Here is a 19,871-nt window from a genome sequence, read left to right as displayed (position 1 = left end):
CATATTAAGTTTTTTTTTTTTTTATGTGCATATTAAATTAATGTACTTAGTTGCAGAAAAATTGTAATTCATGAACAATGGATTGCTTCATGGGGGAAGAATTAAGTGCATGCTGAGGTGACATTTACACATCCTAGGAAATGTATGTAAGAGAATGGAAAATGTCACTGGTAATAGCTAATATCCCTGCCATGTTCCCCAGTTGTAAACTGGGGTCAAAATCAAATGTATTGTCTTAGCTTGCACTACCCTGTGGGACACATTAGCCTTATTGCATTCACAAGTTTTGCAAGGAAAAGGGAGAGGACCCACCTCAGACGGGCTGTAAGCAAAAGCCGTTCTCCCATAACCTGCAAATACCCTGGAAAGGTCTGTGCAGGTCACAGGGTTTCTCCTCCAGCTCTGTGGGGAGTTCCTGCACTGTGGCGTGATGCTCTGTCTCTGCAGTTCCCGCAGCTACTCACATCACAGCAGGGAAGCCACCAGCTTCTCCCTGCTCCCCACATCTCTGCAGCCCGAGCATGGGCTCTTTGCATCCCAGAATGTCTGTGGGTGTCAGGAGAGCTGGCAGAGAGGAGAGCTCCCCTCAGGATGCTCAGAAACCATCCGCACTTACAAAGCTGGCTGAGCATGAATGAAAGCTGCTTTGTCTGATATACACTGGCCAGTCCAGGAATTAGCCTTTGTCTCAGAATGAAAACATCTATGATGATCTTCCCTTCATTGTGATAATTCACTGGGAGAGTAATATACCCAGTGTGTGAGAATAGTTATTGTGATTGGATCATGCTTACACACTGTACTTTCTCCTGTCAAATGGAAAGGGGGTAAATTTAAATACTTGGCCACCAGAGCATGTCTGAGAGATTTTATTGTGTCAACACAATAAGCAAAACTAGTGCAAACAGATGTGCAGCATGCAGGAACAAACTTTCCTGCTATTCATCGTGTCAAGAAATATTAGATCAGATGAGTTACCTCAGGAAGAACTTGTGTGGCCCCAGTATTAGCTAGCTTCCTTGGATGTAATGATATGTATTGTTCTTCCAGACAGTATTTAAAGGTTATCTGTTATTAAGTTTCTTTGGCCTTGGTTCTGTCTAGCTTATGACCTGTTGTATGAGGGCAGAAGGCATGTACACAGCAGTTGCAGAGATTTAAGTGATCTTTACTTCTGTGATCTAAGTCTAATTTTAATGTGTTTCTCTTTCAGTATTTTCCATTCAGATGAGCTTCATGTTTTTGACTTTCCTCTTCTCCACAAGGTAATTGAATGTGCTGAATCAGAACCCTTCAGGTATTTGTTTTGTGTGATATCTTTGGTTTGGGTGATACAGTTTATGCAAATTTGTAAGGGCAGGTTTCTGAATAGGGGTGACCTCATTTTGGTATTTCGTATTGTCCTCACTGCATTTTCTCTGTTAGAGTTTCATAGGCTAAGAGTGCAGGACCTGAATTCTGTCCTTTCTTGTGTGTTAATTACAGAGTTGTTAAATCTCAATCAATCACTGCTATACTTCATCCACTGAAAAAAATGGATTTGCACAGATGTCACTGAAGGTATAATTTGCCCTGCAGACATGCTGATGACATATGAGAGAGAAACTCAGTTTGACTTTATGCATCTCAAGATACGTTTGCTGGGCTGGCAATTCACTCGTCTCTGTATATGCCAAATTTGTTATGTTTATATGGTGATTCTTAAAAAACTGTTGTCCTGAACTCGTGTTTGGTAGAGCTAATTTTTTAAAATTTTCAATATCATCCAGGAAGAAGAGTTGTACATTCACTTCTCAAAAAAGTACCATGAGAATGGTGTTAGCCAGTGGCTAATAAATGCATCACTTGAGCTGGTCAGATCATACACCTCTGTCCTCTCACTTAGGCTTACTGGAGTATTTTTCTTAGCAGCACTCTCCTGAATGGGAAGAATACAGCAGACTCCAGAGATATGCTTTGTATCAATTATACAATATCCGTAATGGAGAATCACAAAGAAGAGTGCAGTGTCTTGGAGCTACTTATGCTTTTTTAGTTCCACAAGAAGATTTTTGTGTGACAAGATCACACTGTGACCTTGGAAGGCATTTTTAAATAACTTTTAAACTGCTAAACTTAACCTGGGGGGAAGATGATATGTCCTAACAGTGAAATGTAAAATGCATTAAGTAATAACCAAATCGCTATGGCAAATATTTAGAATCTCTTAAAATGATCCCTAAGTTGGACCAAAGAGTGAGCCATTGACCAGTCACACACTTCTCTCTCTCTGTGTAAATTTTACATCCTTCCTGGCCTTACTCCCAGTGCGTAAACCCTTAGATGCAGTTTTTCTCTGAAGTAGAAGATAACTACTAAGGAGTACTCATAGTGTAGACTGGATATATGATCTCACTTAAGCATTTTGTTAACATTACTTACGAGGAAAAGAAATTGTAGATCATTCTCTGTTTTTTATTAATAGAGGCAAGCTGGCCACTACTCTGGTACAGCACTTTTAAGAAGTAACTTTGGCTGCGATAAAGTTGTCCCCTACATACCATGTGTTCGGAATTCCTCTCCTTCACATGGCAGCATATTCATTAGAGAGTTTGCCACAACTGAGAAACAATTCTGCTTTAAAAAAAATAATCAAACACTACCGTTCATTTTTGTGTAGAATTATTTCTGTCACTAGGCCTGATCAAAGTGATGTGAACGTGCATATGGATCCTCAAAGCAATATATTTGATCGATGATGTTTTAAGAAGATTTTTTGCTATCAGAGGTTATTAAAACTCTTTCTTTTCTAGGAATAACTCTAGTTTCACACCAGCAGACACAGTGGCTATCGTTTTCTGTTCCACACACAAATCGCTCACCTTGGGTAAGTCAGGAGAAAAGCTTTTGGGCAAAACAACAGTAACATGCATACCTTGCTGTGTTGAAAAATAACATTGTTGGTTGCTGGCTTTTCTGCTTAAATGGGTTTGGTTTCAGTGTGACAGGTAATGATACGAGTATGATACTAAACATAAGATGATATTCTTGGACAGATAAAATAAATGCTTATTACAGGGCAGACAACATGGTCTTCTCAGCTGAGATTTTGGTGGTTATACAGTAAGAGCATCTTGTTTATAGAAAGATGGACTTTTCTTTCTGGTTTGGGGGGTTTTGGTTGGGTTTTATTTTTTGGTTGGTTGGTTGTTTTTTCCCCTGTTCTTTTGCCTAATCCAATATTGATAAAGTTTTATGTTTGTTACTGGAAAAATTCTAAGGTCTTACAATAAAATCTTACATCTAAAGGCTGGGATGTACAAGTGAAAATGAAAACATGTACTGTATTCAGAAACCACAAATAGTCAATACTGTCTTTTGCTTAACATGAGCAAAATGTGTGTGTTTAAGTCTGCAGATATTCTGGATAGTTTTATTTATTAGAATTCATTTATCACAACATCATTGAAATACTTGTCACTTGTGACTCCTTAGTGATAATAAGAGGTTCTGATGGAAATTCACAAAATACTGCTAAATCAGTTATGCTTACAGACACTTGCTACTGCCTCATCCATTATGTTCAGCCAGTGAAATGACAAGAATATTTTCTTATTGGTTTTCAAACTATGAAAACATGCATTTGACAAAGCATATGTGACTGAATATATGCCTTTTCAAGACTGTATCCATCAAAGAGAGTTATTTGCTAGTGTCAATAACAAAGGTAAGAACTCAGTCTGAAATAGGGGAAGAACAAGTCAGGACTTAGGTGAGATGTTTTCCAAGTCAGTTTGATACAGTGAAACTCATCTCAGGGTTCTTTGCTTCAGCCAGGCCTGTGCTGCAGAACTGTTAGCAAGTGGCCTTGACAGTCTGTGGGAAGTGAAGGAGTTCCTGGAAGACAAGAAAAAAGCAAACATAATGCTCTTTTTCACAGTGGAGGCAAGGAGGGGACAAGGAATTAGAGATCAGTGAGTTTAACTTCATTTTGTAGAAAACTACTGAAACAAATAAATTAACAGAGTAAGAAGAAACAAGGAAATAAGTAACAGACCCATAGATTTGTCAAATGCATATCATACCAAACTAACCTGACCTCATTTCACATAAGGTCCTGTGGGTTGCAGAGAAGTAGCAAAAGTTTTATTGCTTGAAAGCGTTACGGCTTTTGACGTTGCATGATGGTTTGGGCTCCACAATTCAAAAATTATGTGGACCAACTGGAAAGAGATCAGGGGAGAGTGCTGTGGATGATCATAGATCTCAAGAATGGAACTCCAGAGAAAGGTTGAAACAATGGTGATTGTTGAGAGAAGATAGCTGAAATACAGTAGTGACTTTCAAACACATGGAAGGTTGATGCAAAGAAGGCAAAAAGTAACTGTTTCACAGTGGACTTTGAAAACGGAAGAACTTGGTTACAATGGGGGAAACCCATCTGATGTAAAACAGTTTAGCTTTGGAATATGTTGGCTATTGATGACTTGAATCTCCTGTCATTGTAGATAAGCCTCAGACAAGAATTAGCTAGTTGATCCTGCCTTGGAGCAGAACATAGATAGAATGACATTAGGTCTTTTTCAGCCAGATGTTCTATGAAACTGAAGCTTCAACTAATAAATGAGCCTGTATTCAGGACAGTTGCACTTGTATTTATAGAATGAAACATTACACGTAGGTCATAACAAACTGCTGTACTTGTTATTTGGAGCTGTGTATAAATTTAGGACACAACTGTGATAAATACAGAAAGGAAGCTGGTTGTACTTAACAGCACAAATGTGTAAGTCAAGTCTTCCTTGCCTGGTGAAAACAGGTTTATATACACTCTATTGAATACTTCTGCAGCTTGCTGTGACACTATGACAGTAAGCACAAAGCCTTTTTTAAAAATATTTAAGTCCTAGAGGGGCTTGCCGTCACCCAGAAGAAGGGACTCTTTGTCTTTTACTCACTCTACCACCAAGCATTGTCACACAGCCTTTCTTTACCTGCACCCTATACATACAGCTGAATTGGCGCACCTTTCTTCTGCTCATATACTCTCCTCTTAATATTTTATTTTTTCCTTTAGAAGAATCTAGTTTGAGGTCCCTAACTTGCTTGACTTTCTGGCTCACTTTTTTCTGTTTCCAAATTACTGCTCTCATTAGCGCAGCCCTGTGAGTCAGGCTTTTTATTTTGCGTCTTTCTTTGCCCAAGCACACCAACAAAACCACTTTGGCCACCTTGACTTCAAGGACTCCTACAGCTTTTCCCCAACCATGCATACTTTTACCCTCCTAATACAGATGTCTCATGAATAAGTGTGAAAGTTGAAATGAAATGGGGAGATACAGTGTTGTGTGACTGCTTCTCAGCTACTGATTGTTCTGTTTGTCAGCTTCAGGACAGACTGATTTACTTAATCCTTGAAGAGCTGGTGTTTCATAGAAAGCAAGTTTACCTCCTAGGAAGCTAGATGTAATTTGTGCTTAGGCTTTACACTTTTGCAGTGCCTTTCCTTACTGCTTAGGACCTGTGTTGAGATCACTGGGTTGCTGGGACCTGTGCTCCCCTTACTGTATTCCATCTCTGGGGCTCAGCTTTGTCGAGGTTTCTTTGAAGATCCCAGGCTTGTCTTGCCATGAGCCCAGCAGCAGCCTATCCTGGAATGAGCACCACTCCTAATGGGGAAATGCTCTTTTTGGCAGTGCCTGGGAGCCCATCTTTGGTAAGCCTTAGGGCCCTGCTGCTCTTATGTGCACCCCTACAGTGCATGCACTATGTAGGTGTGCCTCCTGTGTATCAGTTCCAAGCTGGCTGTTTTGAAACTGCTGGTATTTTACTCTCTTTGATATTAGTACCAGGTCCAGATAAAATAGAGCTGATAAACACACATTTCTATGCAAACAGGGAGCTGTAGTGCAATGAGGCATGCCCCTGAGCTGATGATGTAAACAGGAATGTTAACCAGAGCAGCTGTCATTTATTCCTTCACTGAAGCTGGAAGCAGAGTAGATCCAATTTGTTTTTAAGGATCAGCCATTTCTGAATGACAACTAAATCTATCCACAGCACAGTATTGTCCACCCTGATCTTAGCAGAAACAAGGACAGATGCAGGTATTTTGGCCATTACTCTTGTTGTTCTGTCATATTACTATTTGTCTGTATGAACATATGTTCATATTTGTCTACTATATAAACCATACAATGAGAAATCTTCTGTTCGCTTGTGGCAGAGAGTGCTTTTCCCTCTCCCTCTGTCATTACAGTGCCTCAAAGCAAGAGCTAAGGATATGATTTCACATCCATTGTGGAACTCTGCTTTGTTTGTCTTCAAGATTCCAGTGGTAGTGTATAAATGACCCCCCAACACTTGTTCTTTCACTTTGAAACTGATTTCTCTCAGCTTGGCAGGTGAAGCTCCAAATAGGTATGTCTGGCCCATTCCCTGGGGAGCTTAGAATGGCACCAACTAAAGTGGGAGAAGAGCTGACAGCTTTAAAGCTTCAGAAGTGGTAATAGGAGAGGCATGAGAAGACTTTTGTAAGTCACTTTCTCCCACAACATATTATGAAACCAACTAATTCCCATGCAGTGCATGCTCATGAGGCCAACTGCCACTTCTGCTGTTGAATCCATGAATAAGTGCTTGCTCTGCACGGAGATGAGTGCTGTTCCCATATGCTGCGTTTTATTTTGTAGACACAACAGTTGACACACTTTTTTGTCTCAAAGATCAGAGTGCAGGGTATGTTTGTGTAAGGACAAATTACACAGGGTAGATGCCTTTGTGTTTCTTAGTTAGGAACACAAGCTGATATTTCTGCATAGAAGTGGGTACTTTGGCAGGTTTTTTTAATACAATACATCACATATGCAAAAAAACTAATGTTTATTTGTATTTCACTCAATGACTGAAACAGGATATAAAGTTACAAGGAGTGAAGATAAATATAGTATTCACAATGCCCTCTGGCATATTCACCTACACTTTGTTCTTTTTCTCTCCTTCTCCCTACTCACATATATGCACAGTACATGTGAGCACACACATATGCGGACATTTGATGCATGGCTTTTATTAGTGCATTTGCCATTGATTGATTAGTACTTAGTATTAGTACTTCTTCTATTGATTGATTGCAGATGAAGTGACTATTTGACCTTTAATTATGAGCCTTGCTATTGAAAATGACATTGAGCTATGGCTTCACATAATCCATCTGGAAAGCCCGACGTGATGCCATTCCCTGGAGTTCATTCAGTGAGAAGAGAAGAGGCCTCAAGGAAGTGCAAAGCTATCAGTGTGGCTCATGTAAAAAAATACTGCAGTTGTTGCTTGCACTTACACAAAAGTTGCAGCCAAGTCCAGAACAGTATTCTGTTTTTTGCAGAGGAATTGCCAGCCAGAACTTACAACTCCAGAAGTAGAATGCAGGATTGTAAAAAAAATATTTCCACTTTAATTCTTTGTGTTTACAATGTAAAATTATTTTATCAGCAGAAAGTGCAGTACTGCTACCTGGTTTGGCTACCACAAGTGCAAATGTTAATGCTGTGGGTATGATGAACAGCAGATTAGTAAAAAAAAAGGAAACAAACCCAAAATAACTGCATCTTATAATAAAACCAGGGTGTTGCTTATGATGCAGAGTACATTTTTCCTCATTTGGATTTATCAGCATAGCAGTTCTTTCACCATGGTATTCTTAAAGTAATGCAATCAAAGTTTCTAGGCTAAAAAAAACCAAATACTTTCAGGAAAGAATAGAATTAAATTTGCAAATAAAAGGCAAAGTGCTAATTTTATTTTGTAATGTTTTCATTTCCTTCAAATTTATTTTTTAAATACTCATCTTTTTACTGCACAAGTCAGGAACTGGTATTCTGTACTTGAACAATTCTTAAAAGCCTGCTGTAATGCACAAGCACAGTCACAGACACCACAATTGTCTGTGAGCAGATCATCCAGGCTATGGATTAATCAGCCCATGCCTTCCCCCGGGTTCCCCAGCTGCACAATGTGACAGAGTGCATCGTGCTCACGTATAGCTCCAATCTGCTCACAGCTATCTATAGTTTACTCATGTTCTCTACAGATATCCCCTTACAAGATTTTTCAGAGATAAATAATGTATTTGCACAGCCTAAACCACTGCTGTTTAATATTAGCTGGGGTTTTGCTTCATCTGTTTTATCCTACATCCAAACTCTATGAAATGCTGTACTAATCCATCCCAGGCTCTTCTTATTGTGTGGTGATAATCGCCTTTTTCCTTTAGTCAGAAAAATGCCACGATGTTCTAACTTGTGTTAAAATAAGGTAGATAATTTTAATTTTTAAAAAGGAAGCATCTCTTAATAATTCTGTAATAGAAAGTAAGATGGTAAAAGCAGGTGCATTGCCCTAGGTGAGTATTCAGGCTATACTAATCCTGGCTAATTGCTCTCACAAAGTTTCCAATAAGGACTTTTGATACCGTCTCTTTCACTTTTGAAATTTTCCTATGAGTGTTGAACAGGTGATATTACTTCTGGCATCATAGCATACTTCTTGGTGTTACTAGTCCTTGAATTTGTGTATTTTCTTACCTGTTACTGACTTTAACTCTCATTTCTTCCCTCTGTGTCCAATAGTGCGATGTGAAAGTGATCTGTCTATTCCACTGCCTAGAATTAGTAGGGCAGAAGGGAGGAATATGCTTGAAAGTGTAAGTGTCTTGTGGAGGCTGTGTCTGGGTCAGTATGTACCCCTCACTACTGTCAAAGAGTTAGAAACTCTCTCCCATTCCTGCTTCTGAAATCCATAGGGATTTAACCCTTCAATGGGTTTTGATACGGTATTTGTTTGGGCCAAAACGAAAGGTTTTTCTCGTCTTTTCAGTCTTTGCCCAGCATTTGCTTGGAAGGAGCAAATGGGCTTTTTCCTCAGCTCTGTAATTCCCCTTCTCTTAGTCTTCTCCCTGTCCCTGGAAGACAAGAACAGAGGGATTTGTGTTACATGAGATGATAGCAGAGAGAGCTGAATCACCTGGATCTGCTGCACTTCTCTCATCTTAACATCTTTCTTTGTAGCCCAGCTTGAGGGCAGATGGATTGCCTTTTCTAGCTCAGCAGTCTTCTAGAACAAATGTTTGGTTTCTACTCAACAATATTATCATTCAGGTTATTACCATCTAATTGGCATGTCTTCGTTCTCAGTAGACCCCAAAGAATGTGTGGGAAATGCTGCTATTTCCAGCATAGCTGCCATATCAGAATATTAGCAAAATGAAATATAGACTGAAGATTTCTGTCATTAGGAATAATATGAATGTTTGCACAGACATTTCTCTAATACCAAGGCCACCACTCACTTGAAGGGGTTATCTCTGCAAGAAGTCAGACTGACAGTTTTGAATAGGCTGTGGTTGCTGGGATGTCTCTGCCAGAGCATCTCTCTTATTCTCCCTTGCTACTCATATACGTGGCTGGGCCAGCACCGCGTGTTTATCTCTTTCAGACCAGAGCATCCCTAGGGGATATACTTTCGGGAAGGAAGTAAGCTGCAAACCAATTTGAAAGTAGGAAATGGCATAGTCCAATGAGTTAAAGTGGCTTTTGGACACAGAGTTTTTATAATCACAATATTCACCATATAGCATCTCTAATCTAGTGCAGTTTGCTCAATTTTGACCATTTTGTGATTCCAGAAGGGGAAATACTAGTGTAAATTAGGGAATCTCCTTTCCTTTCTGACCTGAAACATATGTTTCTTTGATTAGACTTAGAATGTGGCAAGAAATTCTGTACCAGCTCCCAGGGCTTCCTTTTCATCTGTGTAGTTTTTTTATTAATATTTAGAAAGTTTGCCTCCAGCAGTACTAAAATGTGCATCAGAGGACAACAGTTGTTTGCTGTGTTTGAACTGAAGAATCTCACCCAGGAGATCTCATTCACTTGAAGTTTACATCTCTCAATCTCGACTTGCAGAAAGAGATCGATGAATAACAATTGTCATTTCAGAGTTGCACCTCTCCAATTATTTATTTGGTTGTGTGTCTTCCCAGATGTACATGTAATTGGATCAGACACTAAAAACCAGATTGCAGGTTTCTTATGACAGCAAGCTCATACCTCTTTATAATAAAGAAAAAAATAAACAAACACACATATCCATCTGTAAAATGATAATGACACAAGAGCTCTCCCTCCCCACCAAAAACAGTTAAAGTTAATTTATCTGCTTTAAGAAACCACATAGTATTCAGCAGACACCTGACAGGTTACCCTTGAGAAGATCCACGTTTGGACATGACTCCAGATTTATTTTTTTTACCTCAAGCTGGCAGAGGCTACAAGTGTCACCCATACTAAAGCTGGCGAGTATTGAAGATGATGTTGGGTGTCCCTGAGAAAGTTGCATCTACATTTGCTGCTCTCAGTGCACCTTCTGGCAGCCAGTCTGAGCTGCTGACTCCAGACACTTCTAAAACAGCGGGTGCAAAGATGTGAAAAATCCACAGCAGCAGCAAAAGTTAGAAATCCCTACTGCAGAATAGCCTTGGGAATCCGTGAGAGAGATCCTCCTCTAAAAGCTGCCTATGACCATTTGCAAACACATAACCCGTATCCATAGAGTTCTAGAGTAGGAAATAGTATCCCTCAGTTATTCTAGGTAGTGAGCTGTTTTCTCAAAATGCCTTCCCAGATGACTGGAGCCCTGAAGTCTGGCTTCATGTATTCTCTTGGCCACTGAAATCAGATGAAGATAGAGTTAAAAGAAAAATTATGCTAGTATTCCTAACATTTTTTTATATATATAAAAAGAAGTGTTTTCTTGTTTCACCATTTATAATGAATTTGTGTATCATATTTTCGTTTGAAACAAGGTTTCAGGAGGAAAACAGGTTTACAAAAATCTATTAAAAGATAGCATGAAACAGTTTGGAGCATAATCCTTTCCTGCTCATGTTCACAAATATAATAAGAACAGCTATAAAACATGTTTATAATGACTTTTTATTAATATGTATAAACAAAATTCACATTTAATGCTGAGAAATCTTAGCCTCAGCTATTTGTGCAAAGGCAGTAATGTTCAAAGAAATAAGCAAATTAATCAAATCTCAGCTTTGTGGTTTTAGGACACTGGTCAACCTCTTAGTCCAGAGTTCCTTTCATTAGTAGGTCTGACCTGTTAAGCCTTCAAAAAGTGTTGGCTACAAGAACTATAGAGAAGAGAATGAGTGCTTAAATTCCGTTCATTTAAACTTCATAGCTTAGATATTGCTAGTGAATTACATGGAACGATTTATCCTGTGCCTTGCATATGTTATGTGTATGAAGAGTGACCTGACATCTGAGCAACAGAAAAAGCCATTGAAGTGTGAGGATCAGCTTACAGCTTTTCTGTGCCCACATTGTGGTGCCAAATTAAAGATAAGTCACACATAAAATACGACTTATGGTGGTTCAGTTCATTCTTGAATTCCCTGTTACCAGATTGTCAGACAGGTGGAGTCTAAGGCACTAGTCTTCAGTTGTTGGTGTTAAATGTTTCATTGTTAGCAGCTGGTAAGGTTGCCTATGTTGTTCATTAAAGATCACTTCCAATCTAAATGCACCCGTTGAAAACCCAGAAATAGACGAACTGTACTTTTTACTTAAAACTTTGATAGTATCAAGATGTGCTGTGTCCTACTAACTGCACTTAAATTACTGATTTCTGTGATGCGTATAGTGAGCCAGAAATGCAAAGAATGAGTAAAAACATTCAAATCATATTAGGTTTTCTTCTTTTTTCTTTTTTTTTTTTTTTTTTTTAATCTGGTTAGAGTTACAGCAAAAGAAATATCTTATTTCTCATTTGTCTGTTTCTTCTTCTCTTTCTCTACTTATATATTAGACCAGTCCAGTCCTTTACAAACTAGTGTGGGGCTCAGCGAAATTCTTGCATCCTAGCATAATTATATGGCCAATACGTGACCATATCACTCTGATTCAGTACAACGCCTTCCCAATAATTCTAGTCCTCCAGAAGAGGACTAGATGTTAACGTACTGGAAGGGCTTGTTGAATATTCTCATAAATCATATTTCTTTCCCAAGGAGAGAGGGGTGAAAGAATTACTTTGAAGATCAGGATCCATGCAGAGCTCCAAACTGAACGAGGATGGTGCTCCATTTTGCAGTTTACTCCTGCAGCTCTTCCAGACTCCCTTAATATCTCACCAGTCCCTTGTAAAGCCTCCCCCTCAGATATTTGGTTTTTACCAGTTCATGAGCCTGTTTTTCACTTTCCATTACACTTATCATTGATGTGACATATGAAAACATAGTGAAAAAAATTGTCTTTTTTTCCTCTGGGAATATTTTAAGCATAAGTCCTCATACAGCATATATGTCAGCAAAAAGCAAGGGGAATGTGCTCTCAAATGCAACAAACACTGCCATTCTTCCCAGCCAGAGACCAAGTGTCATATCACCTGGAGACAGCTGTGGTTGTGCTGATGGATGATCTCTTTATGTCTACTTGCAAAAGTTATATTTCCATGGTAACTCTAGGCCTTATCATCGAGGTGTGATGGAACCAAAAATGCCACAAACCATTTTACTTCTGTAAACTATTGTCTAGCTACTGCAGATGAAATCTTACCGTGACACTGTTATTTTCTTCTGGACAAGAGAGTAGAAAAGGTTGTCTGTTACTTTTCTCAGCCTTCATTCCTTTGCAGAGTACAAAGTGACTGTAAGGTCTAGGTTATTTTGGCTAAGGCTAAGGGCAAAAGAAATCTTGAGTTACAGCTGGAGTGGGGCTGGAAAAGGACTACCAAATTATCCTCTAAGGAATTTTCCACCTGGGGAAGAACTTGGTTCTTGTTTTCGGCTCAGCTTCAAGTATTCTGTTCTCCCCTCAATGAAAGGTGATTTCATATTACATCAGAAGATGCTTTCTTCAGCTGAAATGGAAATATTCAGTAGCAAGCAAGTATTTGTGTTGTCAGATACCATTCAGCTATTCCCATTCCTGAAAAAAAATTGGTCCTGAAGGAAAAGCATTTAACTTGAGTTCAGTACATGCTTTGGAGAGGGCATGCATACAGGAAAAAGAATCCTTAACCAGTTAATTTGTCAAAAGCATTTTCTCCTGTTGTGATCTCAGTATGTAATAACAGTCTGAACAAGGGCAAGAAACATTTGCCCAACTAGTCTTCACTGAGGATAGGCATAGTATATATACTTTTATCTCCTCAAAACTAGCCATAGCAATGTGATTTGCCTGGGAAGAAACAGGAAAACCCTTAAGAAAGTTTTCAAACAGGAGATTAGCAGTATCTTGTCATTCTGGTAGCCACCTGTATGAACAACCTTTTTCTAATCCTCTAAACTGGATTTTGCTCAGATCTTGCACCCTTTCCCAACATGCAGTCACTCATCCGCATGCAATACTGTTCTGAAACTTGATAAAATTTCAGGTGCCCATTTGGCACTGCCTTTGCAGGGATAAGCACAGAAAAAACACCGCTCTGGTAGCTTAGGAAGGGTTTAATGTAATATACACTGCTCTTTACAGGTCTTCTTTCCATTGAAAAAAAATAAAAATAGCTATTTGACCTACTAATGTTCCCCTCACATCAACTCCTGAGAGTAAGCTTCAGAAAGAGAGTACTGTGGAGAGTGTCACAGAAGCTACCATCATACACTTGATTCAGTTTTGCATATTGCACTTGAAAATTATAGCAACTGAGAGTTCTGAAATGTATAGACAAATAGAAGGGAGAACTGAAAATCCAGAGACTAAGGCTTTTCATTGCTTTGTGAGGGTGGTTTGGCTCAGTGCCTGGTTGTTCCATAGACCTAGTGATGACCTCTTTGTTTTGCCCCAAACCTCTTTTCCTAAGAAGAAGTAAATGCTGCAGTGTTTTCTCATTTGGAATGTGTTTCAGTAATGAAAGCAATAAAGTTTTAGGATAATTTGTTTGTTATGAAGACATTGAAGGGGAAAAACCTATACAGTGAAGTACATAAGTAGAGCATCTAGCAATAATTCTGCTTTGGGTGTGAGAGATAATGGCCTATGTTTCAGTGGTAATAAAAATGTTCTATTAAGTTCTCTGAACCCATTGCAATATGATAGAAAACAGCAGATGATGAAACAGTGCTTTAAGGGGAGCTTACACATTCAGCAAGCATAAAATAAACATATTAAAATAGAAAAAAAACCTACCCTGATTTCCAGTACTTATTGTTTTATCACTTCCGTCATGGGTATAGGATAAAAGAAAACTCTTACTTGCTTGTTAGAAGAAGAAAGCTCCTACTTGAAGTTCTTACTTGGCAGATGTCAGTTGAAAGCTCTGCTATGGAATGTGCTGCAATGTCAAACTCTGTTGGGTAATTTTAGACAAATGTGTCATGTGTGACATGGAAATATGGCATGCTGTACATTAGTGATTTCCCAAGTGTTTGGATCAGGTAGTAATGTGCTGGGAAAGTGCTCTTTATCTCTCCACACTGTGTACTAGTATAGCAGTGGGGAAAGGCTTTTGGTAGAAATTACTTTAGTCAGAAAAAGAATCCATTTACAATATGTGCCTTCTAACATCTTTCAGACAATGCATTGTATTAAAGAGGCATTTTTTGATTAATGTTTTATAAACATTTTTCAGCATGACAGCTTAAAGTCCCTGTAAAATTGTAAATGTGTGCATAGTGCTCACTTCCATAAAGTCAAATGCCATCTCATAAAGTCTAGTTGGATCCTGTCAGTGACAGTGACACAGAATCAGTACCTTGGAGCATTAAAATTAATTTGCTTCATTTATATTACTGCAGTGATAGCTAGATGAAAAGAGTCCTATATTTAAATTCTCTTAAAAATACCTTCACATCTTTTAAGATTTTTTTATTATTATTATTTTACAGTTAACTAAATGTAGCGAAGTGCAGCATAGTATTTTCATGGGCCTTTTAAGAAGGTGACTACAAAATGTGAAAGTAGCAGAGGGGAAAGGCGAGGATATGGGAGGTTACACTGGGTACAAAGCTGGAGGAAAGATAAATAGCTTTGAGTTGTGCAGGCTAGTAGAGAAACAGTAGCTTTTGACCAGGGCTGATAAAACACAGCCTTGGAGGCAAGCTGGAATACCCTGGAGCAGTGGAGAGCAAACAGGACTTTCCTATACCAGACTGTAATAGCAATCTTCTCTCTCTTCCTTGTTGTTGTTGAAGGTCACGATGAGCAGCTTTTCTCTTGGTAGCTTTTCCTCAGGTTTGCAAAGTTATTACATGAAATGGGCACAGTGAGGACACAAAGAGGGAGAAAAATTAAATGCACTCCATACCACACTGCCTAACTCCTCTCAGTTGCACTGGGACTGTGATTTTACTGCCCACTGGGCTTAGTATAACTGAATGATTTTAGTGGAAGTGCCCAAAATTTACACTGCTGCAAGTGAGCAGAATCAAAGGTCTTGGAAAAAAAAACCAAGCAGGCTAGAAGCATGGAAGTGAGGAAGAGGAGGAAAAAGGAGGAAGAGAGAAAACGCAAACAGAAAAAGAGCCCCTGAATACCAGAGCCAAAGAGCAAGGAGGAAGATGGGAACACAGGGGAGCTCTGGTAGGAGAAATAAAGCCAAACAAAGGAGAAAAGGGAAATTCAGGGTAAAAAGCTGAGAATACTAATTATCTTGTTCGTAAGGGATATCTGTGGGATGAACTTAGTGCTCCCTTCTTTCTGCTACAGCTTTCTGTAGTCCTGGTCAGGTGAGATGCTATTTCCTAATCCAGCTGGGTACTACATTTCCTTTCTTTGGGGGAGGATGGGGTACAACCCTGACTTGCACCTTTCACAGTGTTTGGTCAGCTCTGATTCAGGAGTTGGATGCGTATTCGTGCAATACGGGTACTTAAAAGACTTTGGCAACTCAAGTTTGTTACGCCTCTACTTGGAGCAAAGCTGTCCAAGTTGGTACCAAGCCACAGAGGAGCACTTTGTCATTCGTTGCTCATGACAGGCAGTGAGTGAGGGTCTTTGGCAGAGGACTTGAACCAAGCTGCTGAAAGCCTTCAATAAACCTTCATAAAGCCTTCATAAACCACAGTAACATGAATGGGGTTTTGTGGCATGAGCCTTCAGAGCATGATGGCAATCTTAAAACGTAACAGAAAGATTGTCTATAAACTGGTAATGCTAGTGTTCCTCTTCCAGTGTTAAGATGAAGACCCACAGAAGTCAGTCCATTACCCTGAAATACAGATAAGCATGATTAATGGCTCTATGAAAACAAAATGAAAAATCCTTGCAAGCATTATTTTTCGTATGTGTGAATGCAGCCTTAATGCACCAGGTGACAGATAAATACCCTACTAAGGGGGGGGGGGGGGGGGGAAGGAGAGGGGGGAATGGGGTGTAGAAGCTGATGTGTACTTTGAGGAAACTTAAGACAAAGACAGTGGTCTGGGGTTTAATATATGTGATTTGTTGCTGTGCAAAAAAAAAAAAAAAGAGGAAAACAAGAGTGGACAGTCAGAAATAAAAATAACCATAGCCATTTTGCTTAGCATTTTCATTCCTTGCTATCTATCTGAAAGACTGAAACTTGTCTCACTTTACTAGTTTTGTTATAGCCACACCTGTTCATGACACTGCTGTTTGGCTCAGTGCTGCTGTTATGGCTTCTCTTAGTGCATGTTGAAAATGATTTACGGGCTAAGATTCAGCATACAGCATCAGCCCGAGCATCAGCCAAGCATTATAATGTCGCTTTTCTTTCTTTAGCTGGAATTTGGTTTTCACTTTGTTTGGTTTTGGTTTATGTATATAAACAATACGTAGTTTGTTTGTGGTTTTGTTTTGGGATTTTTTTTTGTAAGAGAGGGAAGAGTAACTATTAAAATGTTTTTCCTAATTAGGAATTTGCATGAGCTTTGTGTATTTGGAAAACATTAGCAGTCGTACTGAGGCTTGCAGTTACTGTGCATTGCTACAAAAATGTTTGCTGTTTTGTTTAGCTTTGTGTTAGTATTACTGACGCAAGCATTTGTGACTGTAGTCTCTGGATCTCTGTCATGAAATATTTTCTCAGACAGCTGCATACTGGCAAAGTTGGAATTATAAAAATCAGAACTGCATAAAAAGGCAACAGGGCTTTTTATTTCCAATGAAATAATGCAGAAATGATTATTATTTCTTCTTTTCACCAGTTAGCTTTTCCTGGTAAATAACAGGCACTTTAATTGTGCATTAGTAGCTTACAGGAACCTATTGTTGTGACATGTATTTAAACATGCTGTGAATTAAGAATCTCTTTCCACCCAGTGATCTAATTACATTGTCACACTAATTATAGTATTTTGTATTTATATTTGACAACTTTAATTTTCTTTTCCTGGTTTACTGAAATAGCTTTCCTCTAGAGAATTTACCTTTTAGGCTCAATTTTCTCATCTTTCAGAAAATATACAGTAATTTAAAGCATGTCTCAGCCACTTTGGATCCATTCTGTTCACGTCTCTGCTGTTAGTTTTCTGTGTGATCTTAGGCTAGTCATTTTAGTGTTCTCTGATTCTCTGTAGGAGTCCTGTTCAGCTTACTAAAGTGGTTTTGGATCTATGGATGAAATTGCACTACCAAAACCCCAGGTACTGTCTTAGGAACATAAATATAGCATGTTCATAGGTTGGGGCTCTAGTTTATTCTTCTGTGGTTAGAGAACAGAAAAGGATGCGTAAGGGTCAAATTGTTGCCTGGAAACAGGCAATAAAACCCTTACCAGTTTACAAAAACAGTTTGATGGGCATTTGAAGTAAATTACACTCCTTAATATAATGCAAATGCCCATTTAATTTCTATACAAATACTGTCTATTTCAAGCCCTAGAAATTAGTGTTAATAATAAACAACCCTATTCTTTGATAGATCCATGATGTTCTTTTGAAGGTAATTATAATATTCAAATTAGCACGCAAGCCTTTATTTATTTGATTTAGTCTTTCCCTGGTAATAGCCATGTAAGTAAAGGCAACTAGTATAGGGATGAGATTGTTAGTGGTAAATGTGATAAAGCTAATCAAAATAATGGCAAGAAATGGTGCTGTGGAAACATCATGAAGATTTCAGCAAACTTAGGCGTCAGAAATGGTGAGGCACTGATGGCATGGTAATATTCAACAAAAACCCTGTTTCCTTACATAGGGGGGAGAGAACTTTTATAAAGGCACACCTAAAAAAGTGTTGGAAATGGGAATTTATCTAAGACTTACAGAAAAGTTTGCCCAAGCATGGCTGCTTTGGCTGATCTGAAACATCTCCTAATAGAGGAATAGAGGACATGTGTCACAAAGCTCAGCTTTCTGTCATTGCTGAGAAAGGAGACACACAATGAGCTCTTTAAAAACTATAGCCTGCTTTGGTGCAAGGGTGATGCTGGCAGAAGATTCCTAGAATGACATTTAAGATGAGAGAGAAAATAAGGTATGTTGTCAGGGGGCTGGTGTGGAATCACAGCTGCTCTTGTTGGCGAACTGTGCAAATGTCTGGTCAGAGATGTTTGCAAGTTTTGCCCACGTATGTGAGTTGTAGAGCATGGTAGCAAAGTTCCAAGGTTTAAACAGGTAATTTTGAACAACAGCATGTTCAAAGTAAACAGAATTGATTTATTTACTGCAAAACTTAATCAAATTTAATTTTACATATCACATGATCAAGTGGGAAAATTATGCATGGAGCTGTCTAACACAATTAGCAGTGTTTAGTGCAAATTCAAGCTCTTAGGAAAAATGTCCCATCTCTAGCTAATAATACTCATTTCTTCCAGTATGTAGCAACTTCTGTACTCCAGCTGCTTCCTAACTCTTCATAGGCATGATCACTTTATATTGCTCACTCGGTTCACTGAACTTTTTCTCTCTCATGCTGTATCCCTTCTTAAACACATAGGTAGAGCAGAGAGTTTTGTTCTCTAACACCTAAGCAGTGACCTGCAGAGTACTTGACTGCCCTGTGACTGCATGATTTGGTCAGAGCAGGGAAAGCTGTCATTTGGGTACTCACCAACTGGCAGGGAGAAAACTGGCCAGGAAAGCACAATCCTTCTCCAGTGGTGAACAGGCTGAAGAAAGGATACAAGCTGGAGTCAGGCAGGTTGGATGGAGGACAATTGCAAAAATACAAAACAGAGCACAGTGAGAGAAAGTAGTAAATAAGCAGGACACAAGCGTGCTCAGCAACTGAACAGTCATGCTATAGCAGAATCTATTTTATATCAAGTCTTCAGCAGGAGTTTGACAGCTATTAGCTTAATTAGATCTCTTATGGCATTCTGCTACTCCTTCCTTAATGCCACAGAACTTTCTCTGCCAGGTGTTCTTTTTTTTTGTTCATGTTCTTGCTGGTTTGTTTGTGTTGGGGGTTTTTTACATAAAACTCCTGAGTCTTCACTTTGTTTCTTTTGGAAGGTTTTTTTGGTGAAATGTCAATGCAACACGAAATGTTTTGCTTTTATCTGGAGCTCAAAATCTGAGGTGAAAGCCTCTCTCCTGCTTGTCTGCCTGCAGGGATTCCAATGCTGAAGATAGTATTTGCGGGTTATGAGCACCTGTCCTTAATTTCCGTCCCCTTACTCATCTATCATCCTGCTCAGATTCTTCTTGGAAGTCTGTTGGTACCAACAATAAAATCCTGGATGGTTTCTAGACAAAAGGTAAGAATTGCCGGTTTTTATTTATAGTGGAAAGAGTGCTATGAGGAAAAAAAAAACACCTAAACACTTCTTAAACTCCTCAGGTTCCTTCTTGGAGATCCCATGGTAGGGACTTTTCTGTGTCTTTACTGCTTTTGCAGCACTGATAGTCACAGCAGTATAAAAAAAAAAAAAAAAAGCTGAACTTTATTCTTCTTGGCTCTGAAAAGGTTCAACTC

General features: G+C 38.9%; 1 protein-coding gene across 7 annotated transcripts in view; it reads left to right on the top strand.

Moving 5' to 3' along the window:
• SLC10A7 (solute carrier family 10 member 7) overlaps nt 1-19,871 on the top strand; it is a 142,894-nt gene that overhangs the window by 116,426 nt on the left and 6,597 nt on the right. For 6 of the 7 annotated variants that reach the window (XM_065688243.1, XM_065688204.1, XM_065688195.1 and 3 more), the window contains 3 exons: nt 1,214-1,265; nt 2,793-2,866; nt 19,508-19,653. In XM_065688243.1, the coding sequence (XP_065544315.1) occupies nt 1,214-1,265; nt 2,793-2,866; nt 19,508-19,653 (272 nt within the window). Of the gene's footprint in view, nt 1-1,213; nt 1,266-1,485; nt 1,561-2,792; nt 2,867-19,507; nt 19,654-19,871 lie in introns of those variants that run through there. The other variant, XR_010614542.1, reaches the window with a different exon arrangement.

The sequence above is a fragment of the Lathamus discolor genome, chromosome 1 (assembly GCF_037157495.1).
Source record: "Lathamus discolor isolate bLatDis1 chromosome 1, bLatDis1.hap1, whole genome shotgun sequence".
Lineage (NCBI taxonomy): Eukaryota > Metazoa > Chordata > Aves > Psittaciformes > Psittacidae > Lathamus > Lathamus discolor.
This window is presented reverse-complemented; position numbering and strand designations above follow the sequence as displayed.